Source organism: Rana temporaria, chromosome 1 (genome assembly GCF_905171775.1).
Source record: "Rana temporaria chromosome 1, aRanTem1.1, whole genome shotgun sequence".
Taxonomy (NCBI): Eukaryota; Metazoa; Chordata; class Amphibia; order Anura; family Ranidae; genus Rana; species Rana temporaria.
Genome location: NC_053489.1, coordinates 627,800,715 through 627,815,412, shown reverse-complemented (window position 1 = coordinate 627,815,412; position 14,698 = coordinate 627,800,715). Strand labels below are relative to the sequence as shown.

At 42.2% G+C, this 14,698-nt stretch overlaps 1 protein-coding gene across 2 annotated transcripts in view; it reads left to right on the top strand.

Annotated features, from left to right (window-relative positions):
* The window catches only part of SH3TC1 (SH3 domain and tetratricopeptide repeats 1), a 117,470-nt gene that overhangs the window by 87,226 nt on the left and 15,546 nt on the right, over positions 1 to 14,698 (top strand). For both annotated transcript variants that reach the window (XM_040335368.1, XM_040335369.1), the window contains exons 12-14: positions 1,547 to 3,217; positions 5,846 to 6,026; positions 14,203 to 14,353. In XM_040335368.1, the coding sequence (XP_040191302.1) occupies positions 1,547 to 3,217; positions 5,846 to 6,026; positions 14,203 to 14,353 (2,003 nt within the window). The remainder of the gene's footprint in view (positions 1 to 1,546; positions 3,218 to 5,845; positions 6,027 to 14,202; positions 14,354 to 14,698) is intronic.

The window sequence follows — 14,698 nt, the reverse complement described above, 5'->3', positions numbered from 1 at the left end:
TGAACCCAGGCTGAGAAGTGCGGAAACCGCATGTGATTCAGACAGGTTTTGCATCGCATTCCTGTTCAAATCACATGCGATTCTTTGCCGTTCAATTTAAATTTTCAAATCACACCGCAAAGGTATCGGTTTTGGGTATCGGAGCATTTGCTCAAGAACTCATGCAAATGCTTAGTATCAGCACTGATACTGATACCGGTATCAGTATTGGTGTAACCCTAGTTTTTATGCAAAATTATTTCTCTCTAGGAATAAGGATGTATAGCAGTGTGCAATGGGTTAATTCAGAATCTCCAGAAATATAGACAAAACCATTCTGACGTGGGCGAAAGCTTTATTTGAATACTACTCACAGTTCTGTGAGAAAGATATAAATCGCGCTAACTCTAAACATAAGAACCTATTGAAAGCACCAAACAGTGATTTCTAAATGCAAGTGATATAAAGGGGGTTATTTGCTAAAGGCAAATCCACTGTGCACTTGGAAGTGCAGTCGCTGTAGATCTGAGGGGAAGATCTGAAATGAGGTGAAGCTCTGCTGATTTAATCATGTGCAAGCTAAAATGCTGTTTTTTATTTTCTAACATGTCCCCCTCAGATGAACAGCGACTGCACTTTCAAGTGCACTTGCAGTGCAAAGTGGATTTGCCTTTAGTAAATAACCCCCATAGTGTTATATATAGCACACTGCTATATCAACAAATTGGTGTGATGGGGATGGGTAGCCACTAGAGGGCGCTAAGTGGTCATCTCAACACCCATCAGTGTTAATAAACATCGCTATAGTGATACCAACAAAAACAATATATACATTTCAATCAAAAAACATATATAAACAAAAGCTGGAAGTCAAAATAAGCAAAAACAGGTAAAATATAAGTTAATATAGATTATATTAAAATTATAAACTGTGACAATAAAGTCCATAAATTATTGATGAAGGTCTTAACAGAACACCTGTGAGTTGTGCCAAATGTCATGTAGTAGAAAATGTGTCCAAAGGGAACAGTGATAAATCCTCCACCAGACTATTGATTGGATCCTTACCAGATCTCCATGATCCCTTGTTACAGGGGATCATGAACAGCATATAAAAGGGCAATTACTCCCAGTCATGTAGTTCAGACGTATATGATCCAATTGGGTCTCATTCACAAGTGATTTTACCGACAGCAATATCCACCATGTAAAAACAATGATAAAGGCTCCACATAGTGTATTAAATGAGTAAAAACATTTATTTAAAAAAAGTAATGCACTTACAAAAATGCAGTTAAAAGATCGCCTTGAATCTGATGTGCCGGCCGGAACACAAATTCACAGACACCCCGTCCACTGGGGAACGTTTGGAGCTTGTTTGGGTGACGACAGCGCGCCGCTCCGCCCTACGTCCGTTTCGTACTTCTTTACAGTTCTTTACAGTTCTGTTCTTCAAAAATAGTTCTTAGCCCAAACTTTGAATATTGTTTGGCCATTAAAAAATATCATCCAATATTTAATTTGCATATATAAATCAGTGCATTAATATCCATTTTCTTCTTTATAGTTTCAGAAGAACATCATCCGACATCAAGCAACGACAGTGAAAACCTAAAAGAGACATTGGAGGAATCTTTGGTGAAGTCCAACGCTGGTCCAGATGAATTTGCTGACATTGAAGAGAAGAACACTGACTCTGCTGAGTTGCAGACAACCTGTGACTTATGTGAGGACACACGTTTCTGTATTTGTGAAGAGCAGTATGAATGGCTGCAGTCATTACTTCAGTTTCTAAATAGCGGAACCTATCTCCCAGGCTTCAGAAAGCTCTATGATGTCTCGTATACGTTTCTAACTAGCCTGTTTTATGAATACGGAGAAGAGGAAGATCTGGTTCGGTATCTCAGTGTAGCACGAGAAGCAGCAAAGAAAGCCAACATGACCTGGGCCCTGGCAAGGCTTTGCTTTCTTCTCGGCAGGCTTTGCACCAAAAAGCACAAGTTCTCACAAGCAAGAGTTTACTTTGAGGAAGCAATGGGTGTCCTAAATGGGGATTTTTCAGACATTTTTCTCTTTACTGCAATCCACATGAACTTAAACGCTATATACCTGAAACAAAAATCCAAAGAGAAGAGTTTGCAAATGATGGGCAAGTCTTCATCCCTTATCCTTGGACTACAAAACTATATTAGTAATACAGACATAGAACCCGTGGTTCTTAAAAATGCCTTAAAAAGGGCGATATTGAGCCAAGACCAGAAAAGTGAAAGAAATGCTTGCTTGCTCTTAGCCAAAACATTTACCAGTTTAAGGCGATATGATGAAGCTCTTCCCTACGTAGAGCGTTTACAAGTTTTACAGAACATGACGGATTCAAGTAGCTGTTCGCCATTAAGATACTACTTCCAACTCGCTGACATGTACAGTCACAAGTGTCTGCCACATTTGACCCTGAGCTGTGTGAAGGTGGCTTCTCAGACCTCTTGTAGCATGATGGACTCATTAAGAAGGGTTGATTTCATCATTAAAAATGCTTCTAAGTTGTGTGGAATGAAAAGACCTGGAAATAAGACATTTCCAACTCAGATTGCCTACCACTTGAAATGTGCCTTGTCATCAGCGGTCACCAAACAAGAACAGGAGCTATGCACTTTTATGTTTCTAGGTATAGCTGAGCTTTGTGCAGCTCATCGACTATATAAGGAAGCTCGATTTTACATTATGAAAGCAGTGCACTCCGGTATAAAAATGCAGTACATGGTGGATATTTGGGTCTGGCTCGCCTGGTTGTATATGCTTGAAGGACACAGTAATGAAGCTCTAGATATACTGAACTTTATGGTGTCATTTTCAGGTTGTACACAACACCAGATGGGCATTATACACAATCTTATTGCTATTGCTCTACAGCGGAGAGGTATGATTAAAAATGCTGCTAGTCACTACTGCAAAGCTCTACAGATCTCAAAGGATGCAGACAACTTCCAAAACCAAGCAGTGGTGTTGGCGAACCTTGGCACTCTATGTTTACATCTAAAATCTAGAATTGTGGCCGAATGTTTCTTAGTTAAATCTGTATCAATTTACTCCAGCATTCCGCTTGTCAATAACAGAGCTGATTTTATTCATGTTTTAATGGTCCTTGGTCACCATTACATTGCTGGAGACCAGAAGGAAACAGGAAGACTTTATTATGAATGGGCTTTACTTGTAGCAATTGAAGCAAAGAACTTACAAGGTGTGTTCTGCTGCAGAGGCTCTTAAGTTGAACGGAATGGTCTAACCACCAAATTACCTTTTTTACTGATATACACCAAGTATGCAGACTCATGTCTCACAGTTATGAATTATACAGCATACATTAATCCCTAGTACACTATTATGTTGCCATTTCCTATAGTGTTGATTGAACCCACTGAAAATGCAGGTTATCAATTGTTTATCAGCAAATATCTCTGAAATCTTAATTCTGTCTTCACAACTATGTTCATGCATGTTAATGCAAGTCAAGGCCATTGGACACATTTGTTCATGTGTTTTTGGGGAAGCTTACATTTAATACTACTGGTCATCCAACACAAATCCTTACAGTAAACAATAGGGGTGCGCATCTTCACTGGCCTCACGATTCGATTACCCTGTCCACGATTCGATTTGATACCGCGATGCTTCACGATGCATCACGATTGCTGCGCGCGGTTTTCATCTGTTCTTATAAAAAATTCTCTGCATGTAGCAAACTGTAAACACAGCAGACATTTTAAAGAGGAGCTTCAGACTGACCCCAAAATACTACAAGAGATGGACAGAGACTGCAGACATGATACAAGAGATGGACAGAGACTGCAGACAATGATACTAGAGAGGATCAGAGACTGCAGACAATGATACTAGAGAGGACCAGAGACTGCAGACAATGATACTAGAGAGGATCAGAGACTGCAGACAATGATACTAGAGAGGATCAGAGACTGCGGACATTGTCGCCATAAAGTCCTGCCAAACGACAATGTATGCCATGTCATAAATTATGGTTTATGTATGTCTTATTGTCTTAGTGATTGATTCACATCACAACTTCATTGGTACCTTTTTTTTTGTATAATTTTTAGTTTTGCTCATTACTGCCCCACACATGCAATGCATGGCTGCATGTGTGTGGCAGTGATGAGCTAAAGCAAAAATCATACAAAAATTCATAATTTGGCAAATTTGCAATCCACATAATGGTGCATCAGATATATTATATACAATGTGTCCATCAAACGCTGCCACTGTGCCCATAAATTGCCACCACTGTGCCCATAAATTGCCACCACTGTGCCCATAAATTGCCACTACTGTGCCATCAATTGCCGCCCATCTGCCATCATTTGCAGCCACTGTGCCATCAATTGCCGCCACTGTGCCATCAATTGCCGCCAGTGTGCCATCAATTGCCGCCACTGTGCCATCAATTGCTGCTAGTGTGCCATCAATTGCCGCCACTGTGCCATCAATTGCTGCCAGTGTGCCATAAATTGCCGCAACTGTGCCATCAATTGCCGCCAGTGTGCCATCAATTGCCGCCAGTGTGCCATCAATGGCTGCCAGTGTGCCATCAATTGCTGCCAGTGTGCCATCAATTGCTGTCAGTGTGCCATCAATTGCCGCCACTGTGCCATCAATTGCTGCCAGTGTGCCATCAATTGCTGCCAGTGTGCTATAAATTTCCACCACTGTGCCACTAATTGCCGCCAGTGTGCCATAAATTGCTGCCAGTGTGCCATCAATTGCCGCCAGTGTGCCATTAATTGATGATGATGATGAAATCTCTGCTGGTCTCTGACTCCTGTCAGTGTTCTGCTGCCTGCAGTCCTCAGCCGTCTCGGGTCTCCCACAGCAGCCTGTGGAGTGTGCACAGTGTGAGCTGAGCCAAGGAGGAAGGCTCTGGGGAGTCGGGACCGGGTCATCACTTGTCGGAAATTGGGGGACACTCGCTCCACGTGTCTCTTACATGGTGACGGGCGGCTGGGAATGCCGTCAGCGGGGGGGCGGGAAAGGAGGCGCGGCTAACACCCACGGCTTCTTCGGCTGCATCAGCGGGGGGCGGGAAAAGAGGCACGGCTAACGTTCACGGCTCCTTCAGCTGCATCAGCGGGAGGGGGGGTGGGAAAAGAGGCGTGGCTGACGCCCACAACTTCCGTCGGCTTCTTTCAGACTCAAAGGGCATATAGCAGCGCTCAGGTGACGCCATCATAAAATTGATTAATGCAAGTCGTAGCATCGATGCCGCATCGTGGGTGGTCGAATGATTTATGTTTCTAGATGTTCCCTACAAGAGAGCAAATCTATGCTTTTTAATGATAGATCACCTTCACAATCGGTGATACGTTTCTATACCTTTTTGCTTATTGTCTGCTACAAATTGAGCATTGATGGCATATTTGCATCTATATTAGTATTGGCTTAAAACTTCACCAGGATAAAAACATCATTAGTGGTGGTAATAAAAGGGATGCAGTCAGGTTTTATTGCAGGAATGTGTGCTCCTTGACCCTAACCCTAAGGTAAAGGGGGGGGGGCTGGAGTTTGGCATCTTTTCCCTGGGCGCTGGATGGCCTTGTCCTGGCAGAGGATGCAGCCTGTATATAGGAACACTATTATTCACTGGTGCTGATTGCAGCATGATTGCTAAAAGATACAAAACCCTGAGTACCCTGCCCCTGACTACATGACCTCTTACAAATTTGTCTAGATCACTGAGACTTGGACAGATTTATGTTAGATAAATATGGTAAATCCCCAAATGTATTTAATAATGGTCATTCCATTGTTCAAAATATATGAGAGCAAGTGTCATTGTTTTCTGTTTCCCTTTGGACAGGTCAGCTCCATGCCGTCCAGCTTCTGTGTCAGTTCTACAGCACATATATGGTTAATGAGGCTCAGTGCATCATTTACAATGAATACCAATTGTCCTTAGCCAGGAAAATGGCAGACAAAGTATTGGAAGGCCAAGTGATTGAAACCATCAGTAAACTGTACTTATCTCTAGGTACTGAAAGGTGAGATCAGAATTGAAAAGTGTGCTTTTTATTATTATGATATATGGTCTGGGAATAGGTTCCAAAAATGTATTTTTATTTTCTTTATAACCTTTTAAACCGTATCATAGTACCAGTGACAATGATATATCCACTTAAGCTGGCCACTGAATGATTGGATCTGACCATTCCAAAGCACCTTCTAGAACTGTTCTGATCACTGTTATGACACAAAATAAAGGTGTCAATACAATGTTAATGGAACACGCAGATCGGTTTACAGTTTGCAGTGCGAACTGTGAACTCCCACAGGAATCAGATTGCATGGGTAAGAACACCTATGAGATCTGATTCCAGTGCGGGGAAAAAAAAGTCCCTGCACTATTTTTCTGCAAATTCAATGCGAGTTCAGCCATACTGTATGGCTGATCTCGCATTGCGCAGACATGGAATGTGATCGGCACCGCAGTGCCGGTCCAAAGCACATGCGATCTCTGTGTTGACACAAGTGTGAACCCAGTCTGAATGATGGCTGCCAGGGGCTTTTACATCGGAAGCCTCACCATCACACCAGATGTCACTCCCTTCAGATCAGAAGCCTCACCATCACACCAGAAGTCACCCCCTTTAGATCAGAAGCCTCCTCATACCCTTAGAAGTCACTCCCTTCAGATCAGAAGCCTCACCATCACACCACAAGTCACCCCCTTCAGATCAGAAGCCTCACCATCACACCAGAAGTCACCCCCTTCAGATCAGAAGCCTCACCATCACACCAGAAGTCACCCCCTTCAGATCAGAAGCCTCACCATCACACCAGAAGTCACCCCCTTCAGATCAGAAGCCTCACCATCACACCAGAAGTCACCCCCTTCAGATCAGAAGCCTCACCATCACATCAGAAGTCACCCCCTTCAGATCAGAAGCCTCACCATCACACCAGAAGTCACCCCCTTCAGATCAGAAGCCTCCTCATCACATCAGAAGTCACCCCCTTCAGATCAGAAGCCTCACCATCACACCAGAAGTCACCCCCTTCAGATCAGAAGCCTCACCATCACACCAGAAGTCACCCCCTTCAGATCAGAAGCCTCCTCATCACATCAGAAGTCACCCCCTTCAGATCAGAAGCCTCCTCATCACATCAGAAGTCCCCCCCCCTTCACATCAGAAGCCTCCTCATCACATCAGAAGTCCCCCCTTTCACATCAGAAGCCTCCTCATCACATCAGAAGTCCCCCCCTTTCACATCAGAAGCCTCCTCATCACATCAGAAGTCCCCCCCTTTCACATCAGAAGCCTCCTCCTCACATCAGAAGTCCCCCCTTTCACATCAGAAGCCTCCTCATCACATCAGAAGTCCCCCCTTTCACATCAGAAGCCTCCTCATCGTATTAGACATCACCACCTTCAAATCAGAAGCCTCCCCATCAGGGGAGGGCTGGCAGCCTTAAGCCTGGGGGGCAAGTCCAGTTGAGTGGCCCATTGTACTACCGAATCAGCTAACCATCAATGCCCACCTGGTTTTATAATGGATATTGATGTTATGATGCAAGACATGATCCCAGTCTTGGTAAAGAGCCGATGACGCGGCTCTTTACCAATGTAATTGGCTGTGTCCAATAACAACAAATAACATGTAAATGACAGCGTGTGAGGATAGCCAATCAGCGGCATCTCCTCACAGGGGAGACTGTACAGATAATTAGGGCACTTTACAGTGCAGCCCTAGCAGTGCCCAGCAAGTGACGCCAGTCTGTGCCCATTAGTGACACCAGTCAGTGCTGCCTTTCAGTGCTGTCCATCATTGCCACCCATCAGTGTCCCCTACAGGTATCAATGCCACCCAATAATGCTCATCATTGCCACCCATCAGTGCCCATTTGTGCCACCCATCTGTTCCACCACCTATCAGTGCTGCCTATCAGTACCCATTAGTGCTGCCTATCAGGGCCAATCAGTGCTGCCTATCAGTGCAGCATATCAGTGCCCATCAGTGCTGCCCAATAGTGCCACCCATCAGTGTTGCCCATATGTGCTGCCTATCGAAGGCCATCAGTGCCGCCTATCGGAGGCCACCACTGCTGCCCAATAGTACCACCTATTATTGCTGCCCAATAGTGCCACCTATCAGTGCCCATCAGTGCTGCCCACAAGTGCTGTCTATCAGAGGCCATCAGTGCCGCCTATCAGAGGCCATCAGTGCCACCTATCAAAGGCCATCAGTGCCACCTATCAGTGGTGCTCATTAATGCTGCCCAATAGTGCCACCTATCGGTGCCCAAAGGGAAGACTCCATTTGTGTGAAAAAATGGACAGAAATGTAATATGGGTACAGTGTTGCATGATCGTGCAATTGTCATTCAGAGCCTAGGTTCACACTGACTGTGGGAAATCGCACAATCTCATTCCCGCATGTCAGTCCCAACTTTGTGGGGTGATTTCAGAGACATCTGTGCGGGTTTCTGCACAGATGTCAATGGAAATTGCACCCTGAAGTCACCAAAAGTAGTACAGAAACTACTTTTGGTAATCAATGTGACTCCACAAATGCAGCGTCGCACAGATTTGGATGGTGCCATTGCTGGCATGTGCTGCCGATTTGGCATGCGATTTGACATGTCAAATCACATGCTAAATCACTCCAATGTGAACCAGGGCTCAGTATGAGAGCACTGAAAGCTGGAAATTGTGACATTGCCTGGCAGGCAAGAGGTTGAATGATAGGGTGAGGGAGAAGGGGAGAGTCTGGTCACAGCTCACTTACTTGCACAGTCCCACTCCCAGCAGGAGGCTCATTGGCTGTCCGCATCTTCATGTTGTGACATTGTGATTTGCGACTGCCCGCACATTCCCTTCACAGCACACGGGCTGCATCGAGTGTGGACGGGCACAGGGAGAGAGGGGCGGGAGAAGGCTGAACTGATAGTTTCCCATTGGTGGAGAGGAGGGTGAGGGCTGTGCTCTGTAAGAACAGAACACTCTCAGCCCTGTGACAGGTGCAGCTAACATCCCTGTAAGGCCCCGTACACACGACCGGATCTGTCCGCTAGGATTTATCCGCGGATCAGTTCCAGCAGATAGATCCGGTCGTGTGTAGGCCCGAGTGGACATTTTCCAGCGGACATTTGTCCAGCCGACGGATTTCCAGCGGATAAAAATTTCTTAGCATGCTAAGAAATCTATACCTTCCAGGGTCGCGCACGTCGCTGTGTCATCGTCGCAGCGACGGCGCAGCTACGTCACCGCGGATGTTTTCCGCGGGGATTTTGATCTGATGGTGTGTACAGCCATCAGATCAAAATCCGGAGGAGAAATGTCCGATGGAAACGGTCCAGCGGACCGTTTTCATCGGATATCCCCTCGTCTGTACAGGGCCTCACAGGACACATCGTTGGATCACAGCTGCAGCGTGGGATGGAGGGATCAGTTCAGTGCAGTCTCTCTCTCTGTCTCACTGACTCTTCTCTGCAGCCAGCCCACGAGTCACAGAGATGTACGGCGCTCGTGCCCTGACCCTCCCCTGACGTGCCACATGACCTTCCTACAACTCCCACAATGCAGCGCGACAGCAGCCAGCCAGCCAATCGGCGGCCGCCGCTGCCGAGTATTAGCAAAAAAAAAACAGCACCGCGGACGTTTTTAATATAATGTGAGCGGCCTGGGGGGCAATCTCCACTTTTCCACCTGGCCCAGTCCGCCCCTGCTCCCCATCACATCAGAAGTCGTCCCCCCTCTTCACATCAAAAGCCTCCTCATCATATTAGAAGTCACCACCTTCAAATCAGAAGGCCCCCTCTTCACATCAGAAGTCCCCTCCCTTTCAAATCAGAATCCTCCCCATCGCATCAGAAGTCCCCCCCCCCCGACCGCTATGAAATCAGAAGCCTCCCCATTACATCAGAGGTCCCTCCTTTCAAATCAGAATCCTCCCCATCGCATCAGAATCCCCCGACCGCTATGAAACCAGAAGCCTCACCATCACACTAGAAGTCACCCCCTGCTGACATTGCCCACCTTGATGAGAGAATTAAAAAAATATGGGGAACTCATGATTTTCAAGATTAACCCAATAAAAACTGAAATATTGAACATAGGAATAGATAAAAAATAAAAAAATAATAAAAGATAAAAAAAGAACAAGCACTACAAAGGGTATTCTTATTTACGTGGGCAAGAAAGGAACTAACATACGTAGGAATTAAATTGACACCCACCTTAGAGAAACTATATCAGGAAAACTACATCCCATCACTCAATAAAATCAAAACAGAGATCAAGATCTCCATAAGACCCCCGCCTTGCATAGGCAGGATAAATACTGTATGTTAAAAATGGTGATCCTACCAAAAATAATATACAAGTTCCAAATGTTGCTGATAGCAATTCCACAAAGTTTTTTTAGAGCAATAAAATCAATGATATTAAAATACATATGGCAACACTAAAATGTTGCACTTCTTAGTAGAAATAAAAAATATGGGGGATTAGCAGCACCAGATATAAAAAGATACATATAATAGCACGGTTGGTGGAATTGGAAAACGTACACAGTAAAAAGAGGTGGGTGAAGATGGAAGACTCTCTAAGCACGACACTATTACAAAAAAATATTTGGATACCACGGAAATTTAGAACACTGGGCACAGATACACATGACTTAACTAAGAATGTATTTAAAATATGGGACACAATACATCGTCAGGGAAATTGGAAATATAATTCACCCTTAATGTCACTTACGGCAACATATTTTTTTATCCCTGGGAAAGGGAGACTCTTAGGAACTCAAATGGGAAACACACAATTAAAAGATGTCATTTCCCAGGGCAGGATAAGGACAAGACAGGAACTAGAAAATGGAAATGGGTGGCAGAAGATCAGTGAGTGGGAATACCTACAGCTAAAGCACTTTGTGAGTACAATACCCCATCCAATCAGGGACGGTAAGGAGTTACCGGTAAATCCATTAGAAAAACTCTGCAATATAAAAACACTGTTAAAACATGGGGTATATATATATATATATATATATATATATATAGAAAAAAAATGGGGTATATGACACCCTAACAAAACTAGAAGGACAAGGGCTATTACCCTGTATAGAAAAATGGGAGCAAGAAATGGGTATAAAACTGGAGGAAACACAAATAATTGGAGCAGTACATCATTTTGTAACAGATATAAATACTATTGAAGCAGATTATAAGTATTTGGTACGGTGGTACCTGACACCAGAAAAGATTCACAAATTTCAACAAGATAAATCCCCACAGGGAGTGCAAACAAATCGGTACAATAATCCATATCTGGTGGGACTTCCCATAAAAAAAAGAATATTGACAGAAAATTCTAGAATATATAGAAGAGATAATCGGGGAGAGAATATTAAATAACCATTGAACCTGTCTGTTCCATCATGGTACAAACGACACAAATAAACAATATAAGAAAACGTTAATTCCACCCCTACTGAACACCGCAAAGGGTCTAATAACAAAAAAATGGCTACATAAAGAAAAGCCAAGTATAAAAGAGTGGCTCGAAAGAGTAGACTATACTTGTAAGATAGAATATCTAGGCAGCAGAGAGGAGGGACAGGCTGAAAGATACAGAGGGGTTCGGGAAAGATGGTTGGCCATTAAATTGTCTGGGAAGTTTGTGGAGGGAATGAAGTCGGAGGATATCGGTGATTGAAATAAGAAAGACTGCAGAGAACAGATCGTGGGGGGGGGGACTAGACATGTGCAGGATGAAAAAATTTGTTTCGCTTCGTTTCGAATCGTTATTTAATTAAATCTGTTTAGTTAAGTTTGTTGCATTCATTACATTCGTTTTCGGGATTCATTTCGCATTCGAAAAAACTCTACCGCATTCAAAATAATTCTAACGCATTCGAAAACAAATCTACCGAATTCGAAAAAAATGATCAAATTCGAAATAATGCTACCACATTTAAACGAAACTATATATAACCATTTCCTGAAATTTGAAATTTGTATAGAATGAAATCGAATTTGAATAGAAAAGATTAATATAGAATCGAAAATACTAGAAAAGAATAGTATAGAAAAACAATAGCACAAAACAGAAAAAAAATATTTTATATAACTATATATATATATATATATATTTTTATATTTTATATATATTTATTTATATATAGCATCTTCTGAAATTCGACTTTTGTATAGAATGAAATCAAATTTCAATAGAAAAGATTAGAATAGAATAGAAAATGATAGAAAAGAAAAGCATAGAAAAACAATAGAACAGAATAGAAAAAAAATATAATATATTCTATTCTAATCTTTTCTATTCCAATTCGATTTCATTCTATATGAAATTCTAATTTTGGAAAATGGTTATATGTAATAAAAATTTGGATGTGGTAGTTTTTTCTACTTTAGTAGATTTTTTTCAAATGTGGTAGAATTTTTTCAAATGCAGTAGATTTTTTCTAATCTAATAAAATTTTTCAAATTTGATCGACTTAGAATAGAAACGATTAGAATGGAATAGAAAAGAAAAACAAGAGAATAGAATAAAATATAATATATATTATAATTGATTCTTTTCTGTTCTATTGTTTTTCTATTCTTTTATATTTTAGTTTCCATAAATTTTAATTATTTTCTAATCTATTCTAGAATTCAAATTTATACTATTCGAATTTCGGAAGACTGTCATGTTCTATTTTATTACATTCTATTAACTTCTATTCTATTATTTTTGATTCTATTGCTTTATTGTTTTATATTCTATTTATAAACCAATAGAAAATCAATTTCTATTTTTTCAAATTCGTTTCGAATTTGTTTTCGAATTCGATTCGAATTTAGTTCGCGTTTTTTCGAATTTGTTCAAATTCGTTAATTTTGTAATTCGGAAATTCGGATGCATACGAATTTCCGAAAAAATTGTCCGAATTAGAATTCGGAACGAAACAAAATGCACATATCTAGGGGGGATGGACTGGGTGAGTTTGATATATATGCAGACTATACGTATACTAAGGATGATACGTTGTACATGAAAAAATTAAATAAAGCTTAAATATGAAAAAAATAAGTCACCCCCTTCAGAAGCCCCCCCAATTGAAATCAGTAGCCTCACCATCACACTAGAACTCACCCTTTCAAATTATAAGCCTCCCCATCACAACAGAGGCCCCCTTCACATTAGAGTCACCCCTTTGACATCAGAAGCCTCCCCATCACTGCAGAGCTCCACCTACACCAGAAGCCTCCCCATCACATCAGAAGTCCCCTCCCTCTGGAATCAGAAGCCTCACCATCACACTTGAAGTCACCCCCTTCAAATCAGAAGCCATCACATCAGAAACCCCCCTACCCCTTCAAATCAGAAGCCTTACCATCACACCAGAAGTCCCCCCTTTCATATTGGAAGCGTCACCATCACACTAGAAGTCACCCTTTTTCAAATCAGAAGCCTCTCTGTCACCTCAGATGTCCCTCCTTTCAAATCAGAAGCCTCCCCATCACGTCAGAGGCCCCCTTCACATCAGAGTCACCCCTTTCCCATCAGGAGCCTCCCCATCACTTCAGAGTCCCCCTTCGCATCAAAGTCACCCCTTCCCCATCAGAAGCCTCCCTATCACTTCAGAGCTCCGCCTACACCAGGGTCCATATCAGAGTTCCCCAATACATTGGGGTCCACATCAGAAGCGAAGACCAACTGATCTGAATTCTCAGTCTGTGCATAATGTCTGAGGATATACCATTCACCCTAGCTGCAGGCCAGATAAAATCTCATAGTGGTTTGGATGTGGCTCGCAGGTTGTAGTTTGGCGACCCCTGATTTAAAGTAAAATGCTCAGCGTTGTTAAAGCAGATCTCAACCCAATCACAATATGTTAATATCATTTTAAAGTTTTTTTTTTTTAAATAGACATATTTCATTGAAAAAATACCAGAAGATCCTGCCATTAACTGTCAACCAGTTGTTATCCTGTGTCTTCACTCTGTCAGATGAACCCCTGGTGGACAGTACAGGAAGCTCAGACGTGGTCTTTATGGAAAACAAAACATGTTAATTGTTTATGACACATTGCAATTATTTATGACACATGGTGCTTTAATACCCTAAATGTTGTCCAGTTAGAATTAGATCTACTGTAAGGTTGTTGTATGCTATATTCCAATACTAAATTCAGACATGTTGCTTGTTTTAGAGCCTGCAGGTCGGCCCTGGAATACACCAAAAGGTGTCTGGGTATTTTTATTGACCTTCAAGCCAAAGAGAAGGAAGCCTATGCATGGCTAATGGCTGGGAAGATTTATTATATTCTGGGTCAGAATGAGCTGGTGGATCTGTATATTCAGGTACACAAACTTACACTGATATAACAAATGGGGTGGGGGCTAAGTGCAAATATTGGCACATGTCTTCAAATTCTTAATCCTTTAAGAGCGAGCTGCAAAGTGTCTATTTTAAATAATATTTTGATATACAGTACATTTATCAATCTTTTATAAATTTTCCAATAAGGCCTCATTTACACTTGTGTTGTCCTCTGAAAAAGTATCCAGTGTGGATCGCATTAAGAGTAACTCCACTTTAGTTTAGTTGAGGAAAAAAATTCCCGCAGGGTGATCAATTTTAAAAAACATTATTGCAGATTTCTACCTGTATACCTGTATCTGCTTGGAAAGAATAGCTTGCTGTTT